This window comes from Tursiops truncatus, chromosome 9 (assembly GCF_011762595.2).
Source record: "Tursiops truncatus isolate mTurTru1 chromosome 9, mTurTru1.mat.Y, whole genome shotgun sequence".
NCBI classification, from domain to species: Eukaryota; Metazoa; Chordata; class Mammalia; order Artiodactyla; family Delphinidae; genus Tursiops; species Tursiops truncatus.
In genome coordinates this window covers 51,630,411-51,657,288 of record NC_047042.1, presented here as the reverse complement: position 1 = coordinate 51,657,288, position 26,878 = coordinate 51,630,411, and the positions used below count along the sequence as shown (strand labels likewise).

General features: G+C 35.8%; 3 protein-coding genes across 4 annotated transcripts in view; 2 read left to right on the top strand and 1 right to left on the bottom strand.

Annotated features, from left to right (window-relative positions):
• LOC109548609 (protein FAM237B) overlaps positions 1-4,006 on the bottom strand; it is a 42,532-nt gene extending 38,526 nt beyond the window's left edge. Inside the window, exons 1-2 of the mRNA XM_073809742.1 lie at positions 3,635-4,006; positions 2-94 (exon numbers count right to left, since the gene is read on the bottom strand). The gene's annotated coding sequence lies outside the window, so the exon portion shown is untranslated. The remainder of the gene's footprint in view (position 1; positions 95-3,634) is intronic.
• Positions 4,007-4,085: 79 nt separating this feature from the next.
• GTPBP10 (GTP binding protein 10) lies at positions 4,086-25,840 on the top strand. Of its 2 annotated transcripts, none has more exons than XM_019926876.3 (10): positions 4,086-4,224; positions 6,892-7,085; positions 9,017-9,108; positions 9,534-9,678; positions 14,537-14,610; positions 16,172-16,224; positions 18,327-18,434; positions 18,995-19,072; positions 21,519-21,642; positions 23,481-25,840. In XM_019926876.3, exons 1-10 carry the CDS (start codon positions 4,192-4,194, stop codon positions 23,741-23,743), a joined length of 1,164 nt encoding a protein of 387 aa, XP_019782435.1. In that variant the 5' UTR covers positions 4,086-4,191; the 3' UTR covers positions 23,744-25,840. The 2 variants fall into 2 exon arrangements, with proteins under 2 accessions (XP_019782435.1, XP_019782445.1); XM_019926886.3 differs by lacking the exon at positions 4,086-4,224 and adding an exon at positions 4,538-4,560.
• Positions 25,272-26,878, top strand: part of CLDN12 (claudin 12) — a 17,521-nt gene continuing 15,914 nt past the window's right edge. Inside the window, exon 1 of the mRNA XM_019926898.3 lies at positions 25,272-25,407. The gene's annotated coding sequence lies outside the window, so the exon portion shown is untranslated. The remainder of the gene's footprint in view (positions 25,408-26,878) is intronic.

The following is a 26,878-nucleotide window of genomic DNA, read 5'->3' as shown; positions in this document are numbered from 1 at the left end:
CCAACTTTCCTGCTGCATGAGTACCCTTGTTTTGGACAAGCAGGAAGCATCATTATCAAAGGCCCTTCTGATAATTCCACTGCCATTCTTATACCTGTAGATGATTAAAAGAAAGTATAAAAAAAAAGAGCACTCAGTGACTCATAGTATAGCAGAAGCCCCTTAAAACATTTTTCTTCCTCTAGTACAAATGGTTGACAATAGGGGTCTTCAAAACATGATTCAACTATTTCTTAGGATTTCTATATATATATTTCTAAGAAAATAACCTTTCAGTGATACCCTTCAAATTAAAAACAGGGTGCATTAAAAGCAAAGCAAAATCATGTTTAATAGAAATAAGTTTTTTCCACTCACTATGAATTCAGGTATCAATAATATTAAAATTTGCTTCTTTCATTAACACAACTACTGTGCTTAATTATTCTTACTTAGTTATTCCAGTAACCAAGGCAGTGTTCTAGCACATAGCTGAGTGTGTGGGACAAATTAGGAACTTGGTAATTGTTACATGAATGAATAAATGAAGAAACTATAAATCCTTAGGAAGAAAGGCAATAAATCCACTTTTTTTTTCTTCACATAGGCCTTGTTTCAGGACAATCATTACATGATCTGAGGCCCTTACTTTGACAATACTACATTTTAACTTAGAGATGAAGAACTTAGATGGTATATAGCTCTCATTCGTTTAGTCCATTTACTTTCATCATCTAGGAGAACTTCGGTTTATCGTAGAGTGTAAGACCCCAATTTATAATGATTCTCAGAGTAACAATATTTTTAACAGTATGAAACTAAAAGAATATTTACATTAGTTTTGGGGATTATAAGGCTGTGAGTGAGAATAACTTTATGCCCCACTTCAGGTAATTCATATGTCATAGGAATTAGCAATCTAGCTATTGTCTTTCTAAAAAAAATAAATTAACTAACAAATATTCAGAGAGTATATATTGAGCCAAAGGACCTATTAGGAAATATAAAAAAGGGTAAGGTGTAGACATCTGAATAGTTGATGGTAAAATATCCCCCTTAAAAAAAAATCTTTTCAAGATCAAGGTGGCAATAAGATATAAAGATGGAATGTCCAAGAAAGGAACTTTATAAATGTTCCCATCTGAGACATGGATACAGCAGTCATGCTGAGCCCCTGAGGGGATCTTGAATCCAGTGATCTGATAAATCTGTATGTTTAAAGGGAAAAAAACCCCCAAAACTCCTCTGGAGATCATACGGATAAAGGACTATAGTGAAAAAGACCATTGTGTTGTATTATTTTCTTTGTACATGAAAGCTAGTGAAACCTGCTAAGTTGGGTTATAGAATCAATAAAGTAATTAAAGTTAGACTGAATCTTATAGAAACAATGTCAGCTGCTACCTTCTCTTATACAAAGGATACCAAAAAGCCTCCGCTTCTTTCACATATTCCCCCCCATGGAAGGATCTCCCACACTCACGCTTGAATTTTTTTACTAGAAGCTAGAGCCTTTTATTCATTTCACAATTAGAGATAAAAACTAAAAGTAAATGCCCTGAGAATCAACACACTGACTTAAAATCACATCAGCTTGTAAAATGCAGGTATCGAAGCTATGCCCGAGATCCAGTTTTGATAGGTACTGTGAGGGGAAAGCAGAAGGGTACTTAGTACCTGTAGTTAGAAGAGGCAATTAAAAGAAAGGGAGTGGGGGATGCAGAAAAGGGAGGTTAAGAACTAAAAAAAAAACCCCAATTATTTCAACGTTCTATCCTTGGGGTGGCTCCAGAAGAGGAACTGCAGAGAAGAAGCATTTTCTTAGGATATACTAGTAAATCCAATTTAATGATTGCTTCTTGCTAACCTATATCATTATAACAAAAATTATAGATGATGAAGAGTATCAGAAAGTTAATATCACAGCAAATGCTGAGGTAAATTACCTCTTGAGTAACTATATTAACAGAGAGAAGCGGGATGATTATAAAATAGCATTATAAAGTGCTAGACTTCTTAATTATATTTGTTCATTTTATGCTTAAAGTAATAAACTACACTAAAATGTTTATTAGATTAAATGTAATGTGGTATTCAGGATTGAGTCCTGGAACAGAAAAAGGTTATTGTTGAAAAACTAGTGCGATCAAATAAAGTCTATAGTTTGGTTAAGGGCACTGTAGCAACATTAATTTCCTAGTTCTGACAAATGGTTATACAAGATGTTAACTTTAGGGCAAGCTGAGTAAAGGGTATATAGGACTCTGGGCTATCTGTAACTTTCCTGTAAATTTAAATTATTCCAAAATAAAATGATTATTAGAATGCTTATTAGTTATTTTTATTAGAATAACTCTAGTTTACAACATTAAAAAAATCAAATTGTATGTATGCCACTGGCTCATTTGAGACTATCGCTTATTATGCAAAATTCTCTAGTGCCTGAGTTTAATGGTTTGCCTGTACTTTAATCTGAGCAGCCATGGGGAAGGCATTCTATCCACTCAGTGGCAGAACTAATAATAGTTTCTGTCAGTAATGACTTATGCATCAGGGTCATTTCACCTCATGTTCATTTTAGCCGAACACTTAAAGGGGACGATTTACGTTTCATGTTTCTTTTACTATCTGGTAACCAGAGCTGTAATAAATATTTCAGGCACTGATGGTGTTTTGTTCAAGAAAAATATTATGTTTTCTTATTTGTTTATAGTACCTAATGTTCCTCAGTATTTTGAGATGTTTTTATATCAACTTCCCATTTATTTTTATATGCTGTCATTATGTTCCCATGTAAATGTTATGACAAGGAAAACAGTTTGGGCTTGTGTTCACTAATAAAAAAAATAAACCTTAGAAAATAAATAAACAGATTGGGCTCAGCATAATTCTGAGATTGTAAGACCTAGTAAAGATAATAATCCAAATGGCAGCAAATGTTATTAAGATTAAACTAAACACCTACTTAGTAACAACCTAATTTCTTCCTTCCTTCCTTCCTCCCTCTCCCTCTCCCTCCCGCTCCCTCTCTCCCTTTCTTTCTTTCTTTCCCCTGCCGCGTGGCTTGTGGGATCTTAGTTCCCTGACCAGGGGTTGAACCCGGTCCCTCAGCAGAGAAAGCGCCGAGCCCTCACCACTGGACCGCCAGGGAATTCCCATCCTAATTTCCTGATTAATTAATCATTACAGGTTAAGTGACAATTACAGTTTTATTGATGGGGGTGGGGTAGAGGGAGGTTCAGTAGCAGGAAGGGAATCAAGACTGAAAGGGATAGTTCTTACACCGTGTATTTCCTAACAATTACTGTCATAAGTGAGGGGTAGAAATAGGAGAAGGATTCTCAGTTTTGAGTTCAGAAAGATTATTAGGCTGGCAGCGTAGTGCAGGGCCGCCTAGCAGGGCTGTGTACCTCTGTCCACCGCGCGAGGGCAGGGGGAGACGGGGTGGGTGGGGCGGACGGAGACCCAGTCACTCTGCTGGTCCTGCCCAGCTCGAGAAAAGGGAATCTAATTCTCACAAAGGCGCGCTGCAAATGAGAGTTGAATAATGACCCATAGTATCTACCGGACCCCTAGAAGCTACTATCTGACAAAGAGTTGCAAGATTCCTTCCCCACAGAACACAGTGAAATTCTTACAGATCTCAGATCCTGACCTTTGGGTCCCAAATTTTAAATTCATTGTCTCTTGGAAGATTTTGCTGGATATTACTCAGCTGGTCAATGAATTAACAGTTTTTTTCCCAGTTGAGTTTCTGAGTCTTTTACGAGTTTGCTTTTATTGTCCGTGGGAGACGTTTTGTTTTGTTTTTCCACTCTGCTTCGCCGAGAGTAAAGATTGAGGTATCTTGTGGTTTTCTTAATTAGCATAAAAACTCCTCCAAGGCAGTAGAGTCTCCAGTGCCATCCTATTCAGAATATTCCTGAGGCACCTATTCCGCACCTGACTGTCCCCTGTCACATTGCCGCTCAACATTTCCTCAGCGTTTCACTCCGCTTGCTTCTTAACAGACACCACCTTCCCCTTCCCGTGGGGCACAGCAAAACGCATGCGCACGTTTCCGTGAGCGTGCGCGCCTTACGGCCGCTGAGGCTAACCTGCGGCAGCGTGCGGATACAAAATAGCAGCGGCGGGTGGTGGTGACGTTAGAAGAGCGCGCCGCACTTCGGTGCGAACAGCTTCCGCGGGAGTGAATTCTTGACCGTCGCGGGCATGGTGATCTGCAGTCGGGTGTTGCTCAGAAAGGTCCGTGATTGGTGCCCCTTAGCCTGATGTCCGACACCTGGTGCCTCTAGCCCCACCTGAGGGCTCTGGTTCTCCTTCGCCTCCATCCCTCCCCACTGTTTTCTTCCTGGGGGCCTCTTTCCTGCTTCTTTTCTACCATAGTCCTCTCCTTTTCGCCCCTCAGGGAGTCGGGCTTGGCCTGTAAGGGGTGAGAAGGGCGTGTCTAGTCTACCGGGCATGGTTAGGACGGTTGTTTGGAACAGGGTTTGAGATTTTTCAAGGGAATTGTGCGCACGTGGGATGAAGAGCTGGGGTAACTGCCTGCTGTTTATACATGCAATACGGTGTATGTGAAGTGTAGGTTTGACTTTTTCTTTTGGCTCAAATAGTGTATTTTCCTCCTTTTAAATAATAATATCCATAACTTGTTTTTACATATTTTTTCGTTGAGTGCATTGTTATTAAGAGCTTTCTAAAGACAACTTTTCATCAGTAAACGAAAATAGGTAACTGACTTGCCTTCTTGCAAGAAACTAGGTCAGCTTTTGTGCAGTGCGGGTTTTAGAATCGCTTCTGTAAAAAATTTACAGTTGCTTTTCAAATATAAAAACCTCTTTAAGATCCTTACTAGCAATGTTTTTTGAAACCTGCCGTCATCAGGTTTGGTCATTACCTTATTACTAAGGACGAGATTGAGATATTACTTTTAAGTTTGAGTTCTAAATCTATGAACCTGATAAATCTAGAGCAGTAAAAAATGTGTCACATATTGAAAGGAACTTCAAAAACAGGAGGTTTCTTTTTGTCGGAGGAAAGGCATGGTTAGTAATACCATGGTTAGTAAAGTTTTACTTTATTCAACCCTCTATTTTCCAGAAAATAGGTGGTCAGAAGAAGAGAGACTTGTGAAGGATAGTACTTGGGCATACAGGATAACTAATCTGTAAGCTAAAAAAATGAACTACTGCATTTTTTGCTGGATACGTTTTTAAATGCTAGCTGTGTAACTTTACTGCCATAACACTCACTTCCAGTCAATGTTGTTTGCAAGGGGAATCTACCTCTTCACTTACTTGTGATGCATTTCTGATCTAGCTCTACCCAGCCAAAGCATAAGTTCGTCAGCCTCCAGAGAAAAATACTCTGGCTAGCCCTTAAGTTCATGTTTTGTATATTCCTTCCACCCTTACAATACTCTGTTTCGTGATTATATTTGCATACTCGCTTTGAATCTTTGCTGTGTAACTATCCACTGCAATCTCAAGTCTAGACAGATTTATCAGAATCAGCAAAGGAGCTTTTGATAAATGTGCTGGCTTACCCTATTCTCATCCCCTCCTCCAGAGTATCAGAATGGTCAGTGGAGTGTATGCATTTTTGAAAAAAGTTCCCAGATGTTTTCGATACTTAAAACTATCCTAAATGATTAAAGATTATGAATTTAAGAAATTACTTTGTGAGGAATTTTGACAGCCCAGGGGGTTAAGACATAGGATCTTACCTGCAAGAAGTTCTTGATTTAGTGAGGGAAACAGAAATAAACCCTAAATACAGTGTATGATTTCTAGAGATCTAATAATAGAGATATAATCCAATTACTGAGAGCCCAGGAAAATCAATGGTAAGTGTTGGTTAAAGGAATTAAGAAAGACATCGGAAAATATGACATTCAGGTGGGTTTATGATAGAAAAGAACAAATGACATTGTAAGTAGATGAAAAAGCATGAGCAGAATGCCATGGAGAAGTGACAGTATATTGTGTAGCACAGAGCAAAGAGAGGAAGAGGATATAGGAGGGGTTGAATGAATGGAAATGAAATGTGAAGGGTAGGTTAAGAGATTTGAATATAGCATTGAGAATTTTAGACTTTATTTCATAAACAGCAAAAAACCATGAATGGTTTTTGAGTAAGGGAGAAACATGTTGAGAGATCAGATCCATTGTCAGAAAAATCGCTCAGGCAGTGAGACAGAGGATGTGTTGAGGAAGGAATGACTAGACATTGAAAGACCAGTTAGGAGCTAATGTAATGATCAAGATACTAGGGTAGTTAGTTGTGCCAAAAAAGGAAAGATAGTAGGGCTTCGGGAAGAGAAGCAGGTATAGTCTAAGATCCCCATGTGTGGTCTCAGTGAGTAGATAAACTATCGTTTCATTATTTGTGAGAACATTGGAGGAACAGAATTTACCTAGGGAAAAGTTTGGTTTTGTTATATAACATGTATTTAGGTGACTATTATCCTTTCAATACCTAAGAAGTTATATATTTGAGGGGTTTCAAATATAAGTTAAATACTGATCTCGTTCTCAGTTGCTTTAGACTATTAAGCTCACGTCTGGTGGAGATGTTCAACTAACTGGGATAGAGAATATCTCACCTAGGTGATAGTTACTGGTACAAACTGAGATCACCCAGGGGAGAAAGTCTAGATTGAAAAGTGGGCCAGTGTCAGAGACCTTCAGGATTGGAAGGACAACAATTGATAGTGAAAAACAGGGTCTTAAGAGAATTAATCTAATGGGAAAGTGAGGTCAGACAGGAGGTAAACTAAGAAAAGACAATAAATGTGGCATACGGAAGGCCATTTTTTTTTTTTTAGGAGTTTTAGTGGCAACAAAGAACTAGAAAGGAATTCAAAATTGGTAAGCACATGTGGTATACAAATGTCCTCTTTCTCTTTTTAAGTATGGAGACTTCATTGATAACCTGAGACTCTTCACCAGGGGAGGAAGTGGTGGAATGGGCTACCCTCGCTTAGGGGGAGAAGGTGGAAAAGGTGGTGACGTCTGGGTTGTAGCCCATAACAAAATGACTTTAAAACAACTTAAAGATAAATATCCTCAGAAACGGTTTGTGGCTGGAGAAGGAGCAAACAGTCGGTAAGTATTTAACTGAATGGTTTTGTATGAAATTAATTGCCCCCGGAAGAAGAAAAAAAAGTTGAGATAAAAATTTAATTGGTAATTTGAAGTAAATAATATCCTGGATTTGTAACTGAGCAAAAATCTACTATTTTTGTCTCTAGTAAATATAAAAGATAGGTACTATGGAATGTTTTGACGTTTTTAAACTTTTTCCTTTTCTTCTCCCAGTGTCTGTTTATATTCTTTTATACTTCCTTTGTAGAACCAGAAAATGATCTGAATCTCCACTGTTTTCTTCTAAAATTATCTTTGACAGTCTTTAGGAAACTTTCTAGAATCTTAACTGGCTACTCCACCCCACTGCCACCCATAGTTCTGCCAGCATCTTGTAGGCAGTACTTAAAATTTAGAGCCTGTTTGCTGCTACATCTCTTGAATGTTTTCCTTTTGACTCTGTTTTGATTTTCTCTCTGACAGCAAAATCTTCCCTTTGTTTTTTGTTAATGTTTGCTATTTTCTGTGGAACATATTATGTTGGCCTCAAAATATGAGAAGAATTTTTTCTTTCATTGTAAAGAAAACGAAGAAAAAAAATTCTTAAAGCTTCCATCAAAATGCAGTCTGTGGTTCCTCAGGGCTCTGTCATTCTGTTGTTCCTTAGGAGGTGTTGGTATAAAAGTTAGGCTTTCTGTTCCTTTTTTCTTTCCCCTTCCCAAGGAAGTGTTTGGGTATATTTTTTTGTCACAGTCGTAGAGGATGGAATGTGTCACTTGCTTGGGGGATGAGTGTAAGCAAAGGATAGAGCCTGGATATAGGCTAAACACCCTGTAACACAGGGTGAGGAATGCCCCCAACAACAACAACAAATTATCCTGCCCCAAATATCTAGCAGCATCCTCTGCTGGTAAAGGAATCCTTAGAGAAACCCCTTACATTTCTTTTGAGCATTTTTGTTTATGAATAGTCTTTACAGGGCAAATTTTGAGAGCCCTATATTAGAATTCAGTAATCAAAGCTTTAAGATCAGAATGTTGTTTTATTATTTTGATGTTACCGGTAGAAAATAACTGCAGTTTATATCCTAAAGTAAAATTTTTCATCATTTTATAATTTCTTTTGAAAATTAAGGTTGCTGTGATTCCAGCCTTATTCTGTGTTTAGATAAGTGGTATGCTAAAGATGGTGTATAACGTTTAAATGTTAAGAAAGATTTAAATAGAACAGTTACTGCGATTGTGTGTTGGAATTTTTAGAATGTAGAGGCTTAAATCTAAAGGATCAATAGGAGCCAACTGGATGAAGGGGAGGAAAAAGCATTACAGGAAAGATATATTGGAAATAACATAAATTATTTTGTCATTCATCTATTTAGGTATTGTGTTTTTTTTTACTGTTATTGTCACAATGCAGTACACATCCTTGTGTATATAATAGTTTACATGGTTGTTCAATTTTTTTTTTTTTAGGATAAATTCCCAGAAGTGGAATTACTAGTTAGAAGCTTGTACCGCTTTATCCTCTCTTGAGCAGTTTAAGAATCGCCATATGAGCCTCCTATAATTAAAGTACTCTCATTTCAGGTCATTTTTTAAAAAGCCTTGTTATTCACTGGATTTTCCATTTTTTTTCTAGTTTATTCATGTTGCAATGATCTCTTCCTTTCAAACGTACAATATTTTAGTTCATTATGAGTTAAAATGACTTTTGGTAGTTAGCTTAGTAACTTAAATCATTACTTAATATTATTTTTATTGAGATACAGTAGTCTAAAATGCAAATAAATAAATAGGGATAATTTTGTTTTTTCTCCATTATTTGGCCATTTAACATCTGCATTATAAGAATTGGTTGCTAGTCTTCTTTGTATACCATTGTATTTGCTTGAAACATCAACCATTTAATCTAGCAGATTTTCTTTATGTTAATTTAGCTTTATTTTTTTATAGAGTTAGTGCACTGAAAGGCTCCAAAGGAAAAGACTGTGAAATTCCTGTACCTTTGGGTATTTCAATAACTGATGAAAATGGTAAAATTATAGGTAAGTGTATTGTAGATTCTAAGGTTGTGAAAAATGTGCACGTTTTCTAAAATTGAGATCTGTGGGGAATAGCACCTCTTAAGTTTCAGGATTTTTTTTAAACATTAAGTATTTTAGCTGCTAGTTTATAAAACAGCTTTTAAAAACATTATATAACAGTTCAGAATTAGCTGCTAGATTTAAAATTATTTTAAAGATGTAAGAGTATTTACTCGGTTTTAAAACAAATAACTAGCATTTTTTTCAACCACTTGCAAAAGTGTTTTCTTGGAGTCAGATTTTTAATAGAAACTTGATGCTATCGTTTAGCCCTTTAGATTTGTAAACTGGAATTTCCTGGCATCTGTTTCTGAAAGAAAAATGTCGTTAGTGATTAGCTCCACTTACTAATCTTTGCTTTAAGTATCTTTATCTCTCTTTTTAAGGAGAACTCAATAAAGAGAAAGACAGAATTTTGGTAGCTGAAGGAGGTCTTGGTGGTAAATTACTTACAAATTTCTTACCATTGAAAGGCCAGAAACGAGTAATTCACCTTGATCTAAAACTTATAGCTGATATAGGCTTGGTAGGGTAAGTATCATTCATATTTTTATTTTTATACTTTCAGAGAGATAGTTCATGAATAGGAAGTAAATATAAATGTTAATTTGGGGCTAGCATTATTTCTAGTTCATGGAATTTGTGTATTGTTTGTGTACTTTAAGAAAATGCTGCTTAAAAAAAAAAAAGAATATGCTGCTAATATTGCCAACATAGAGTTTCATAGTCACTATTCATTTGTCGAAGATCATAGCAATTGAATAGGGCAGTGGAAATGTTAGAAAATAAATAAACACAGAAAAGTCAATCAAATACAAAAGAATGTTACCAACTATTAAAGAATAAAATTAGAAATCCAAACAAGCCACATATTAAAAAGTGTATGGAAGGAAATAAAAAGTAGGGGAAAAATGACCAAGATATTCTTACAAGTCTTAATAGAAGTATTGAAGTATCATTAATCAGATGGCTAAAGGCCGGTACAGATGATCTCAACCATCAACTTTACACACTATTGAGCACTAAGCTGGATCTTGCTATGACCGTTTCCCTATCCTTCACTCTCTGTTTAGGAGCTGTCCATTCTCAGTGCTGCACACCTTCCAATGTTCTCCTCTTCCACCAGCCTCCATTCTTTCATCAAACAATGCTACTTAGCTATAGGGTTTGCAGTGCTGGCACATAAATGGAGGGAGATAAATAGCAAGATAGAAAGTAGATAAAGGAAGGGAAAACTTCAGCTTTGCATGTCTCCTCTCCCTCTCTGTCTTCCTCTCCCAAGTCCCACTATAGCATTACACAATAGTCAGATGGAAGGCCTTGGGAAAAGGGAGGGGAAACGGCCGCTCTACTCCAGCTGCCAGTTCCATGCCTTGCTTTTCCATAGCTTCTTTCTAAGCTCTTTCATCTTCCTCTTCCCGCATCTCACTGCTTCTTTACCACACTCTTCACTCTGAATCCCTCACCTCTTTCCATGCCTGTTTAGGTCTTACTAGCAGTGGCTTAGAGTTCACAGAGGCCTCATTCCTGCTGAAATTGTAACAGAGAAAGATGTGATCCTGGCATTTAAGCTTGCCATTCACATTTAATATTTTCAATGAAACATAGTTATGAGGGTTATGAGTCATAGGTTCTGTAATAATATATATTTTTAGGAACATTATGGACTTAATAGGGTTTTGTGGATAAGACTGAGAATCCAGCCATTCACTTTCTTATTTTGTAGGAAAATGTGTTTCAGGTTCCATAGAGACACCTTTACAGCCTAAGAAGAACATAGCAAGGCTGAGTAGTGAATAGAAGTGGGATGGCGATGGCAGACTCAAGTGAGACTGTTTGGGTTAGAATCTCAAATCCTCTGGAGGCTGGCTGGATGGTTTTGGATACAGTCTCTCTAAAGCCTTTTTTTTTTTTTTTCTCATCTTTAATAGTGGATGGCAGTAGTTCTCACCTTAAAATGTTATTGCTGAGTAAGATATTGCATTTGCAGCATAATACATGCCTTGGATTTATGAATGCTCAATGAATGAATGGTAGCTGGTATCATCATCATTGCCAACTTATTGGAGACCACATATAGTGATACAGTAAGCTTTTCAGAAGTGGACTTGATATTAGTCAATAGCAAGCATCATGATTCTAGAGCACAATGTTTAACATGTATGCTACTGCTTTTAAATTAGGTAACTATTCTTAAAAAGTTGCTAATGTGAATACCAGCATAAGCAGATGTCCTTTTAGCCGGTTTCAGGAATGAACTGAACATTAGAAGAAAGATATCATATAACTAATACACTTGTACTACTGTTTTCAAATCTGGTCTTTGCATAGGTTGGATTTCAGCCTCTAAAATTTTCGTTAGGTACTTGTCAATAAAAATCTCAGGTATCTGTTCTTCACCTGGTAGCTTCCTTTTTCTTCTTATATTTTGATATCTTTGGAAATAGTTGCTTGCATTTTTCTGTGTTTAATCATTGTTATGAAAATATGAGGATATTAGAAAGAAATAAGCAAGTCCAACTAATGATAATCATGGCAAAAATGATTGCAATTTGCTTTTCAAAAAATTACAAGAGCCTAAGTGTAACAGGATATAAGAAAATACTGTATTTCTAGGGGAAACGAGTCATTAAGAAATCTCACATAGTTTTATTCTAAATTTATTATAGAAATATTTTAATGAGAAAAATTGTTTAAAGATCTCCATTAAGAGCATATACATTTTTATAGAATTCCAAATTAATATTTGTAAAATATTGCACCATTATTCCAAATGAAAATGTGGCAGAGTTTTGAAAAATCTTGATTTGAATGAAAACTGTGAAGACAGGGATCACGTCTGTCTTATTGATTGCTATATTTCTCCTGCCTAGTATATTGCCTGGCCCAAGGCAGTGCTCAATAAATATTTGTTGGATAATTTTTTTAAATTGAGATATAATTGACATATAACATTATATAAGTTTCAGGTGTACAGTGTAATGATTTGACATTTGTATATGTTGCAGAATGATCACCACCATAAATCTAGTTAACATCTGACACCATGTATAGTTACAAATTTTTTTTCTTGTGATGAGAACTTTTAAGGTTTACTGTCTTAGCAACTTTAAAATATACAATATTATATTATTATTATTATTTTTTTCCAGTACACGGGCCTCTCACTGTTGTGGCCTCTCCCGTTGCGGAACACAGGCTCTGGACGCGCAGGCTCAGCGGCCATGGCTCACGGGCCCAGCCGCTCCGCGGCATGTGGGATCTTCCCGGACCGGGGCATGAACCCGTGTCCCCTGAATCGGCAGGCGGACTCTCAACCACTGTGCCACCAGGGAAGACCTACAATATTGTATTATTAACTATAATCACCATGCTGTACATTATATCCCCATGATATTTTTTTTACAACTAGATTTTTTTTTTTTTTTTTTTTGGCCACACAATGTGGCTTGCGGGATCTTAGTTCCCCAAACAGGGATCGAACCCAAGCCCTCAGCAGTGGAAGTGCAAACTCCTAGCCACTGGCCTGCCAGGAAATTCCCCACAACTGGATTTTTTTTTATCTTTTCACCACCTTTGCCCACTTTGTAACCCTCTCCCCCCACCGCTGACACACACACACACACACACACACACACACACACACACACACACACACACACACACACACACACACACACACACACATATTTTCTGTATGCATTCATCCATTGATGGACACTTAGATTGCTTTCACATCTTGGTTGTTGTAAATAATGCTGCAGTAAACATGAGGTGCATATATCTTTTTGAGTTAGTGTCTTTTTTTATTTTTTTTGGATAAACATCCAGAAGTGTAATTGCTGGATCATATGGTAGTTCTATTTTTAATTTTTTGAGGAACCTCCATACTGTTTTCCATAGTGGCTGCACCAATTTACATTCCCATTGGTTGAATAAATTTAATGAAAATATCTGAATGAAATTTAGGAAATCATCTCTTAAGTGGCTCCCATTCCTAGTACTTTCTTTCATCCATTGTGGGCCTTTCTTGAGGGATATTTAGCAATAAAATCAAGGCCTTTAAAACAGCCATGTAGTTTAATCTAGTATTTCCTTATCTAGAAATTTACCTCAAGAAAGAAATTAAAGGTATATGTAAAGGTTCACTTCAGTGTTTAAAGTTTTTTTAAAAAAGCTTGACAGGGCTTCCCTGGTGGCGCAGTGGTTGAGAGTCTGCCTGCTAATGCAGGGGACACGGGTTTGTGCCCCAGTCCGGGAAGATCCCACATGCCACGGAGTGGCTGGGCCCGTGAGCCGTGGCCGCTGAGCCTGCGCTTCTGGAGCACTCAACGGGAGAGGCCACAACAGTGAGAGGCCCGCATACTGCAAAAAAAAAAAAAGCTTGACAAATAATTAGTGCTCATTTGCAGAAAGAAAAAAAAGAGTTGAATGTTAAAATCGCACCATTTGATGTTAAGGTGACTTAACATTGGTGTATGTCTTTCTAGCTGTATGCGTATTTTTTGCAGAGTTATTTATAACAGTAAAAAATTTGAGACCACCTAAATGCCTAACAATAAGAAATTAGTTAAGTAAATTGCACTACACCCTTGAACTGCATTCACCTTATATAATTCAGTTTAAAAGGAGGCTGACCAGCTGTGAATAGTCTTTCAGCAAAAAAAGGAATCAAAGCTGAATCTGATCAAGGCTTCATATCTACCAATTTATAGGAGCATGTTAACTGACATCATGGGCATCAGCAGAAAAATCCAGACTATGGCAAAGAAGCTACAGGACAAATGGCCCAGTTTCTTTAAAAATAAAATTGCAAAGGGGAAAAACCTGGAGAGGGAGCCTGTACCAAAAGAAATTTAAAAGGCACATCAACCAACTGTAATATGCAGACCTTATTTGGGTCTCTGTTTAAAGAAACCAACTTTACAAAAATTATTAAGAATGTATTAATATTTGTTTAAGCTAGGTGATGGCTAAATAGGATTCATTACTTTGCTAGTGAAATGTCCATATAAAATGTTTGTTTTAAAAAATACAAAAGACAATATATGAAATATTTTGTCAGTATTTGGCTAGAGATAGTGAATTGCAGGTATTTTTATTAGTTTCTTTATGTTTTTCTATGATTTACAAGCTGTTTTTTTTAACATTATTTGATTTACTGTCAATACTGAAACATCCTTAGTGTTCACCATAAATTTATCTTTACCTTTTCTATAAGTATATTTTGTTCCTCAAGTTTTTCAAGATTATTTTAAATTTATAGTCTACTTTTAATCCCAGCAATATTCAAGAAGTCTGCATCTTGAAATGTTAGGAATTCAGAGATAAGCAAGTATTTATAATGCTGATATTTGTTGTAATGTATAAATTTATTTTCTTGTTTCAGATTCCCAAATGCTGGAAAATCCTCTTTGCTAAGTAAGATTTCTCATGCAAAACCTGCAATTGCAGATTATGCATGTAAGTATAATTTGCTTTGTTTTTTTAATGTGTAGAGGCAAATTTTTAAAGACTAATCTTTCTTTGAATGTGAAAAAAATGATAACTGGGGTAACCTTAGTTTGAAAACTCTTGGCAGACAGAGTACATGTATTTCCCATTAATCTTTGAAACCTTTATAGCTCTCAGCAAAGTTCCTAGTACTGCTAATTAGACACTTTGTTGCATTTATTTGTCTATTGTATAATCATTATTCAGTTTAGTTAACAATTTTATGAGCACCTACCCTTTATCAAACACTGTGATAAATGCTACGAAGGCAGAGATCAATTCTTTCATTCATTTAGCAAATAATTATTTCTAGGAACTATCAATAACAATAAATTCTGGAGTTACAAAGGCTGGTAAGCAGAAGTGAATACTTCTTTTGTTTTGATTTTTATTGAACTTACAGACAAGTGGGGGAAGGCACATATCTCACTAATGAATATAAGAGAATATAATATGGTTCTATGAAAGAGTGTAGGTGACTGCTTTAGATTTCTTTGGGGAAGTGTGATGGTGGGGCTGAGATATGAGCAATAAATATGAGTTAATTGGTGACAGACAATGGAGGTGAGAGTCTTTCAGTCAAAGGAAATAGCATGTACACAAAGACTCTGTGGTGGCAGGGAGTAGATTTGTTTGTCTAGAGAACATGTAGTAAGGGGAAGAGGGAATCAAGATGAGGCTAGAGATGCAGGTGGAGACCTGTGATATAGGCCATATAGTCTGTATTTGATCTCTGTGGCTTAAGAGCAGTTGATAGCTTTTTAACAAGGGAAAACAGTGATTAGATATGCTTTTCAAAAAAGATCTATTGGCGTGTAATGTAGAACATGGATTGGTGTGGGACATAAATGGATCTGGAAAGAACAGTTAGTAGAACTGGCTATTGCAGTAGCTGGATGAGATATAATGGAAGCTTAGACTAAGAGTAGTGAATGAATATGATAGGATCTTTACCATCATTAAACAAAATGGCACAGAATGACATTAGCATGGAAAATAAAATTAAACCATTCTAAAATTGATAAAGTAGAGTTAATTTTGTACTAACTGCTATAAATCACATGGCCAATATTTATTGTTACAATACAGGGGATTCTTGAGAAGGAAAGAAGACGAAAAGCAAAAAGTCCTAGGGAGGAGGCTAGGGCAGGATTGATGAAGCGTGAGGATAACTAAATGAGAAAGGACCATAGAGAGATTTCACCCACAGCCCAAGTGATAGAAACCTAAATTCTGCCCCCACCCTCAGCACCTTTACCATGCTCCTTAAAGTTTGAGACAGGGACTTTGAGGCCCACTAATTAAATTACACCTGTGCTTTCGAAGATTATAAAAATCTATATTTTGTCCTTTTCCAAGTATATGATAAATAGCAAAGATAATTATACCTTTAATTTCAACAAATGAGAACATAATCTGAATTAGGTTGTTCACAGAAACGAAATATTATTTATTTTATACATGACGCTAAGACAATTTTGAGAGTATAAACCTGTATTCTAGCCTCAATTTATTATTGTTTTTCTTTTAGTTACAACATTAAAGCCTGAACTCGGAAAAATTATGTATAACGATTTCAAACAGGTGGGTATTTTTAAAATAAGACACTTGGTTAGTAATGAAAGTACTTGCCTTAGTGCTTAGATTTTATAATATTTGGGAGTTTCTGTGGTGTTAGGGGGAAGCAGTAGCAGGATTTTGTTTTTGATAAGTGAAACCATGATCAAATCAATTCTGCTGACCACAATCAGAGTAAAAATATTGTATTAGAATATAATTTCTTGTTCTTCTAAAGTTTGGGTCTAGTTTGTCGTTACAACATTTATTGTATCTTAATTGCCTTAATCAGTTTGTCCTCATTGCAAGTCCATATTTTACTGCCATATTTGATTATTGATTTTCATTTCCTAAAAACATTTTCTAAAGTTCATGGATGTAATTTTACTCCAACTTACTGTTTAAAAAAATTTTTTTTTAATTGAATGGGATCCTCGTCTTAACTAGCTATTAAAATTTATTTTTCCCTGCTACGGAAGAACTTTTGAATAATTAGAATAAAAACAAATTAAAAAGGAAAGTAACAAAATTTTAAAAATGTTTAATGTATGATCAGCAGGTGCATCCCTTGGTATTTACCCAAATAAACTGAAAACTTATGTCCACTCAAAAGCCGCACACGGATGTTTGCAGCTGCTTTGTTCATAATTGCCAAAACTTGGAAACAACCAAGATGTCCTTCAGTAGGTGAATGGATAAATAAACTGTGTACATCTCAATAATGGAATGTCATTCACACTAAAAAGAAATGAGCCATCAAGCCATGAAAGGACACAAAGGAACCTCCAATGTGTATTACTAAGTGAAAGAAGCCAATCTGTAAAGGCTACATACTGTATGATTTCAACTATATGTCATTCTGGAAAAAGGCAATACTATGGAAATAGCAGAAAGGTCAACGGTTGCCAAGGATTAGGAGGAAAGAAAGGTTGAACAAGCAGCACACAGGATTTTTAGGGCAGAGAAACTATTCTGTATGATACTAGATACATGTCATACATTTGTCAAAACCCATGGAATGTGTAAAACCAAGGGTGAACCCTAATGTAAAGTATGGGCTTAAAGTGATGATGTATCAGTATACTTTCATATAATCCATTGACATAATTCAAAAGACATAGAAGATGTATATTTATAATAGTGGTATAAGAGTAAAAATTTTTTAAAACTTCGACAATTATGTAGAATGTTAAATAATAATTAAAATTATAAGTACAGGATAATATGAATTTAGAGAACAATATTTAGAGGAAAAGACAACATTATTGGTAATTTTTAAGGGAAATCAGTAGAAAACCTCTGAAGAGAATTTCAGGACATGAGACCTACATGTACATTGCTTTGTCACATAGCTCCAACTTTCTTTAAAACTGAAATTTTTAACCACACAGGCAGTATGTGTAGAGCAGTGTTTCTCATCCCTTACTGTACATCAGAATCATCTGGGTAGCTTAAGAACAACAATGATAAATGAAGCTTGGGCCCCAGTGATTTGAAACCAAACCCCTTGGGGATAGGGCTTGAGCATCTGTAGTTTAGAAAAGTTTCTTAGATAATTATGATGTGCAGTGAGGTTTGAAAACCACAAGAGTAGAATAATGGTTAGTAACTCTTATAACCTCCAAAAGGAGTATAGTAACACTATTTCCCTTACTTTTTAAGAGTGGTTAATAGTTCTGGTAGAATATGAACAATAAAGAAACAATGGTACCAAATAACCATTTACATATAGAATAAAACTTAAAACTACAGAGCTATACTAAGTCAATGTCTTCTGAATTAATATCCTTGTATATTTTTAAGAATTTAGAAAATTGAAATTCTTTGAAAAGTTCATACTGAACAATATAATTTATGGAATTCTAAAGCGAATTTATGTGATTAGTAAATGTTAAACTAAGCCATAAAATTCCTAGATTGTTAAAGTAAAAAATGGGACTAATTTCTGATAACAAAGGACTTTGATTCTTAATACATTTATTTTGTTATAAAGGTATCCTGACTTTATAGAGATGCAGTGGTAATCACAAATTAAGAACTGTTTATAATTGAAATATCATGAAAATTGTTGGATGTAATTGTGGTTTTCATTTTTTTTTTTATTATCATACCATTTAATTTTGTGTTAGATATCAGTAGCTGATCTTCCTGGTTTAATAGAAGGAGCACACATGAACAAAGGAATGGGCCACAAATTCCTCAAGCATATAGAAAGAACTAAACAACTACTTTTTGTTGTAAGTCATATGCATATCAATGTAATGTTTAAATGAATGTGAGAACCAGTGAATTTAGTTTTCCTAGAAATTTTTTATAATAATAACATTTAAAGATAAAGTAGCAGCATATACTATTCCACTAAATCTATTTAGATAGGGGTCAGATACAGTTAGTAATCTTTATTTATAATATGGGGATGGAAGTGGCATTGTTTCCTATGTCAGATTAAAGTTTCGCCATACTTGTCAGGTTTAATTCATTAAGATTTTCAATATACTACTAAATTATATAGGATCAATTTCCTACTTCATTTCTGGTGTTCAGTTATATATGAGATTGTCTGTATTGATATAAATTGTTTAATCTGTACTAGTTTCTCATTAATGATTGTGGTTTTATCAGAATAATTATAATTATCTTAAAACATCAGTTTCTCTCATTTCGAATTACTAAATTACCAGTAGAGTATAAATTGAGAAATTATTTTTAGCTTGAGCAAGTAAAACATTTCAAAACAGAATTGTATAGCTGTTGTTCTTATGTTAAAAGCAGACTTTTTCCCTTTTTATTTTTTTAGGTTGATGTTTCTGGATTTCAGCTTTCTTCCCAAACTCAGTACAGAACTGCCTTTGAAACCATACTACTGCTTTCAAAAGTAGGTTTTCTGTTTTATATCTGGTCTAATACGTAGGCACATAGGACTGTATGGGATAACGTATGATAATTCGAATAAATATATAGTCTGCCTCTACCTTTTTTTTTTTTTTTGCGGTACGCGGGCCTCTCACTGTTGTGGCCTCTCCCGTTGCGGAGCACAGGCTCCGGATGCACAGGCTCAGCGGCCATGGCTCACGGGCCCAGCTGCTCTGCCGCATGTGGGATCTTCCCGGACCGGGGCACGAACCCGTGTCCCCTGAATCGGCAGGCAGACTCTCAACCACTGCGCCACCGGGGAAGCCCTGCCTCCACTTTTTAAAGCTGTGATGTTAATTAAAAAATTATCTAAACTTGCTGTCTCCAGTTTTGCGATGTTTACCTGTTCCTCAAACTGTTGTAATCATTAAAACCTTCCTTGATTCCAAATCCCTGTTACATACTTCTCAAACTGTATCTTGCTTAACTTTTATTCCTACTTCTTAGACTATTTCTCAGCCTACTTTTTAGGTTCTCTGATACTCAGATATTTTACTATGTTTTAGATCAGCTGCCTATTGGACATCTTTGATTGGATGTCCCATTAACTTCTCAAACGTAATATGTATAGAACTGAACTCCTTTTTTTTTTTTTTTTTTTTTTTTTAATTCTCCAGCCTCCCCCAGAACTTTACTGAATATGTAAGCCAGAAACCTCGGTGGTAGTGATTCTATCTTTCTTACCACCTGTATCAAGCCCTGACAGTTTTATATCCTAAATTTCTCTGAAATGCAACTACTTGTCTTCACCCACACTGTTATAATCATCAACCCCTCTTACTAGAATGTTCTAAGTCCCTCCAGCTTGTCTCCCTGCTTCCAGTCTTAGTTCTCTCCAGGCCATGTTTTATATCACAGCTAGAGTGATCTTTGTTAAAGAACCAAGCAAATGTTTGTTCCCTGCTTAAAACACTTTGATGGTCTCCCATTGCTGTTAGGTTAAGTCTAACATGAACATGGTTTACGAGGTCTGGCAAGGTTGGGTTCTTACCAAGCACTGTATCTCTATTGTTCTCCTCCCTCCCCCCACCCCTGGCCACACCCCATACATTCTATATCCAGCCAATGATTTCTCTCTAACACAACATGATGTTGTTTATCTTCAGGACTTTTATATCCTATTTCATTTGCTACTTTTTGCCTGTTATTGATAACACTGCTGTGAACATTTGTGTACAGGTTTTTGTGTGGATATGTTTTCATTTCTCTTGGGTATATACCTAGGAGTGGAGTTGCTGGATAACATGGTTATTCTATGTTTAACATTTTGGGCAACTGCCAAACTGTTTTCCAGAGTGACTGCAGCATTATACCATTTTACAATCTTACTAGCAATGTATGAAGTTTCCAATTTTTCCACTTTAATGTCAACACTCATTATTGTCTTTTTCTTTTATCCTTCCTAGTAGGGATGAAGTGGTATTTCATTGTGGTTGTGGTTGTGATTTGCAGTTCTTTTTTTTTCTTTTTTTTTGCGGTACGCGGGCCTCTCACTGTTGTGGCCTCTCCCGTTGTGGAGCACAGGCTCTGGACACGCAGGCCCAGCGGCCATGGCTCACGGGCCCAGCCGCTCCACGGCATGTGGGATCCTCCCGGTCCGGAGCACGAACCCGCATCCCCTGCATCGGCAGGCGGACTCTCAACCACTGCGCCTCCAGGGAAGCCCTGCATTTCTTTAATGAGAAATGATGTTGAGAAATGTGACTAATGATGTTGAGCATCTTTTTATGTGCTCATTAGGCATTTGTATGTCTTTGGAGAAATATCTATTCACATTCTTTGCCCAATTTTAAAATGGGTTGTCTTCTAATTGTTGAGTTGTAGGAGATCTTTATAATTTAGATACAAATCCCTTATCAGATATATGATTTGCAAATATTTTCTCCTATTCTTTCAGTTGTCTTTTCACTTTCCTTAGGTTGTCTTTTGAAGTACAGAATTTTAAATTTTAATGAAGTCCCCTTTGTTTATTTTTTCTTTTGCTCATGCTTTTTGTCAGATATACGAAACCACTGCGTAATCCATAGTCACAAAGATTTACTTCTAAGCATACTTAACTTTTTCCAAGAATAATACAGGTATAGCATTAAGCTGTCACTATCTAGTTCTGAATTTTATTTATGTGCTTACTAGACGTCCAGATATCTGTATTTGGCTCTAGGCACAAAATCACAACTGTCTCTAGGATGTCATATGAGCTAAAATGTATTAACATATGACTTAACTAGTAAGCATTTTCTGCATTTCCTTTGTTAATTAGTTTTGTGGTTATTGGGACTTACTGCATTTCAGAGGTGAGAATGGGCCCTAGATTACCCAGGCCTATAAAGTAAAGAAAGACATTACCAAATAGGTCATTTATATAGATATTTTAATAAAATTATTTGGTTTTTCTCTTTGGCTTAAAGGAGTTGGAGTTGTACAGAGAGGAACTTCAGACAAAACCTGCGCTCCTGGCAGTTAATAAAATGGACTTGCCAGATGCCCAAGATAAATTCCATGTACTGATGAACCAACTCCAGAATCCTAAAGGTAAACCCATTCATTCATTTAGTGCCAATTTAATGAATACCTGCTATTTGCAGAGAGTGCTAGGTACTATAATCAGTGGAAAAGAAAACTGAAAGTTGCTACTCTTAAAAAAAAAGTATGTTTGAAGAAAGAACACATACCATATGAAACTTCTAAATAACACTGTAAAAAATAATACCCCATTTCAGAATGTGTGATATGGACAATAAGTTAGAGGAGACAGAAGGAAAGAAAGATTAATTTGAGCTGAAAATGTCAGGCATCATCAAGAAGTAAAACTTAAAGTGGGCTCTTAAAGAGTTAATGGAATTTGGATCAGAAGAGAATAGTCAGCATCTACCTATGAAGTCTGTTAACATATTTCACCAGTTCTAGAACTTCATTCCCCTAGTACATCATGAATTTTAAAACAGAGCTAGTAGTTCTAAAAAGAGGTATGTATCTTTGCAGTGCCAGGTCTGTAGATCTCCAAAGAGTACTAATCTTCTAAAAAGAACTTGAGTCACTATGTATGTGTGGTACAGAATAATAGATGCTGTTACTCCAAAAGGATTTGTTTGAAATTTGTTCCTAAATGGACCATTATGTGTAAAGAAGTTTAAAGGAATTCTCCATAGTTTTGAGTATTGACCTTTGCAGAACAGTCTCTATCGTACAGTGATGACGCTTTCATTTTTCTGAGTCTAGTAGAGGACCTTTTGCACAAATGAGGAAAGTAGGGTGGAAGGTAAGTAGTTAACATGTTTTTAAATAGACCTAATCTCTCTTTTTATCCTTGGGATAAAAATTGGGGAAACTAAATTATAATGTACTAGGACTACCAGGCAGCACCAGAAGATCCTCTCTCCCCTCTCAAAATCTACCCCACAGCCCGTATAATTTATATATTGGGCTGTCCTTGAGTTAATAAGTTACTTTGGGATATAAATATTCTCTGGAATATTTATAAATAAACCTTTATTCCTTAATGTCATTTGCTTTATGAGGTCATTAGATCTATTTGCTGGCTGGTCTTGCAGAAAAGGGAACTTTCAGAGGAGGTACCACAAGGGAGGGTAATTCAGGAGTGTGCGGCTATTTTGGACCATCATAAAACAATGTAGTCCCCTCAGTGATAATTCCTGAGTTAGCCTCTCAGACTTCCTTGGGGGTAAATGAATCTCAGAATCCAAGCTCTGTGTTTGTTTGGCTAACCTCTTTTAGGCAGCCTTTCCAGTTCATGTCAGTGTTGATCCATCCCATCAGTATGGCATCCCTACTTCTGTTGCCTTGGTGGCAGGGAAGAACGAAAAGTTATATAATGGCTGTCAGCCCCTGTGGGGTGATAGATTGGATTCATCTAAAATGATGACTTGAACTCCTTGAACTCTTTTCAATTTTAGTACAGCTCATAGCACCAGTGATGATAAGCCATTAGGAAAATTAAAGGCCACCTGTGTGCTGAAGCAAGCTAGAATATCCCAAATCACAAATGATGTTATGTTATAGGAAAGTTCTTTCAGAAAATCTATGTTGTCTTACTTTATTGAACCGCCCCAAAACAAAATTTATTGCTTCTGTAAGTAAATCATCTTCTGTGATTCATCTTTTACTTACACTTAATTTTGTTTAAAATATATTCATGCAACAAATATTTATTAAGTACCTGTCATGTGCCAAGAACCTTACCATTGTCACTAGTAAAAACCAAAGGTTCTGAGACCTTATTAGAGAAGGAAAAAAGAAATTTAAAATGCTTAGTTTTTGGTTCACTGGTTCAAAAATCAAACCTCTAGCATAGTTTTGACTTACTTTCAGAGACAGTGAAAATCAGCCTAGTTTTGTGTTCTTTGTTTCAGATTTTTTGCATTTATTTGAAAAAACCATGATTCCAGAGAGGACCGTGGAGTTCCAACACATCATCCCCATCTCTGCAGTTACTGGAGAAGGAATTGGTGAACTAAAGAACTGTATAAGGAAATCTCTGGATGAACACACCAACCAGGAAAATGATGCATATCATAAGAAGCAGTTGCTTAATTTACGTATTTCCAATACAATATCTTATAGTGAGCTACCATCAAAGAATGCTGTTACTAGTGCCAGAATAGATATAACTTGAATCTGTTAAAAGTGATATTGAAATTGCATTCATTTGGAAGCTTTTACACAGACATACTTTTTAGAAGGTTAGTTGTTACTAACCTGGTGTATATGCCATCATTCAAAAACCATACTTTTTAAAGATGTTTTGTACTTAAGTCTATCAACAGTAAAAAAAAAAGTAACTGGAAAAAAAAAAAGTAACTGAGGGTTAAAAATGACAGTTTATAATTTTATGGCCAATTCACCTGTAATAAAATCCTATAATACTCCTGTACGTATGTCTCTAGTGAGATCATTTTTTTAATTATATAAAGGATTCCTTATGAGCAACTAGGTTTTGTTTGTTTGTCTTTAAGTCTGTCATGTACCTGGTTCTACTAAATATATAATAGTTCTCTTTTTTGGAAAACCTCAAACCCTAAATTTGAACATATTCAGTGATAATAAAGACCATTGATAATCAGTAGATAGATCTTTGCGATTTCAGCTTTTGGAAATTTTTCTTTCTTAAGTATAAGAGTATTTTTTTTTTTTTTTTTGTGGTATGCGGGCCTCTCACTGTTGTAGCCTCTCCCGTTGCGGAGCACAGGCTCCAGATGCGCAGGCTCAGCGGCCATGGCTCATGGGCCCAGCTGCTCCGTGGCATGTGGGATCTTCCCGGACCTGGGCACGAACCCATGTCCCCTGCATCAGCAGGCAGACTCTCAACCACTGCGCCACCAGGGAAGCCCCAAGTATAAGAGTGTTTTTTTCTTGCTTTGGACACACTGATGTATGTCTCATTTTATTGTGTCCTAGTCGTTTCACTGTATACTTTCATATTTTAGTAAGGAGAATAAATAGGAAGTACAATATTAAACAGTATTATCCATCATCAGTATATTCTCAGGAGATTATAATTTCTAAATTTCTGCCTGACTTTCAAAAATACTTACATATTATACATTTTCTCTTAATGCATTTTATTATAAAATATACATGTTAATTGTAAAATAAAATAAAATTTAAACAGTGCAAAAGCATATAAAGTAAAAAAGAAAAGTTCCCATCTTTCTGCATCAGGCTCTCCAGTTCTCAGAGAAAACCACATGTTCTTGCAGAATTTTTTAATGCATATATCTTTTTGCCTAAATGAGTTCATTATATAAGACTTTCCAAGGTTTTTTGGTTTTTACAAAATAGTAGCAAGTTAATGAGCTTCTAAAAATTATTCTTCAGTGCTACTTTTAAACTATTAGGAATTGTCTTGGAATTTAAGGCTAAGTGAAGCCTTAACATGTGGTTGTAAGTATTAAATAAAAATGGCACTATCATTCTACTTAAATCTCTTCTGATATGACAATGTGAGTGACTTCTTACAATTGTTATTTCACTTTTATTTGTTCTGTTTTCTATTCCCCACTCCCACCTCCCATCCCAGTCCCCAGATCACTGGCTTTTCTTGTGTTTCTTTTCATTGCACGGCTATTTATTGAGTGTCTCCCCTGTGCCAGGCACTGTGCGGGGTGCTGCATGTACAGTGTTAAGGAGAATAGACAGGACCTGCTGCCCTCATGGATCTCACGTTCAACATCAGAAGCTGCATGGGATTAGAGCACTTTACAGCAAAGGAGTAAGAGTGAGGAAAGCATTTGGAATTTGAACATCTTTACTGATCATAGTGACCATGTTTCATATTGGGTATGTTTTACATTTATAACTTGAGTGTCATTTTTCTCTTTTTCACTTCTGTTATTTCCTAAGTATGAACAAGTAGCAGTGTGATGACAATTTGATCAGGTGAATTTCTGAAGTTCTGACACCATAATCTTATTTTTTGCTGTGGCAAAGGATAGTAGATGTGTGTTGAGGACTAAGAGGAATTGTAGCTTATTTGTTGTGTCTGTATTGCCCAGGTTACTACTCCACAACTAACTGAAACATTTTATGTAACTCACTAAAATGTTCCATTATTTGTATTTTCTTCTTACCAAAAGTGTACTCTATGTACCTTTTTCTGATAGTTGATTTTTATTCTAAATGAAAGAAGAAAATCTGAATTCCTTTTTTATTTTATAAAAAATAAATTTTAAACACGTAAAGATTTATTTTGAAATAAATATTTTAACTGTCATTTATTTTGTCCTTAATACTTTTTTGTTAAAAAGTATTGTTGTAGTACTGAATCCTTAATTGTATCCTTAATTGTTATAGTACTGAATGGCCAGGGTATCAATACACTGTGTTTAACAAATTTTTACCAAGTCCCAGTCATTCTTGCAGAGCTTGCTATTTCAGAGTCATTTACCATCATAAATTACAAATTTATGCTACCAGACACTGTCAAGTATCCAACTGTGAGGTTGGATCTGTGCTCTGAAGATTTCACCTATGAAAAAAAAAATTTCAGAAACCTATTGTTCTTTTTGTAATATATATCCATATTATTTATCATAGCGAAATGACCTTTTTGTAAAATAAATGTTTTCTTTTAAGTGGTAAACATGTATTATATAATCAAGGGGGAAAATCTGCTTTCATAATGGGTAAAATTAGGTCAAGGGTGTTTTATTTCAGGATTTATCCAGTTAGTTTTCCTGTAAAGTTATGTTTTCTTTTAGCTCAGTGTTCATTTGCCTTGTGAGGATAGAGGTCAGAGAAAGTTAATGAAAGCTACAGATTTGTTTTTCTTGCTAAAAGTACACAAAGATGTGATGTATTTTCCAAGTAGTTTCACAGGGTTTTTGCAAAGTTCAGATAAAATATTCAGTTAACAAAGTTAAGTTCCATCAAGAAATTTGTAATACCATTAAGGTACATTAAAAATAATGTTTCAGGGTTTCCCTGGTGGCGCAGTGGTTGAGAGTCCGCCTGCCTATGCAGAGGACACGGGTTCGTGCCCTGGTCCGGGAAGATCCCACATGCTGCGGAGCGGCTGGGCCCGTGAGCCATGGCCACTGAGCCTGCGCGTCCGGAGCCTGTGCTCTGCAACGGGAGAGGCCACAACAGTGACAGGCCCGCGTACCGCCAAAAAAAAAAAAAAAAAAAAAAAAAAGTTTCAAAGCAACAGCATAGAAGTATACTTACAAGTTATAGCTTAAAAAACAAAATGAAAATGAAAATGAGGAATAATATAAATTGGTAAACTTTATACAAAAGACAATTTCAAAAA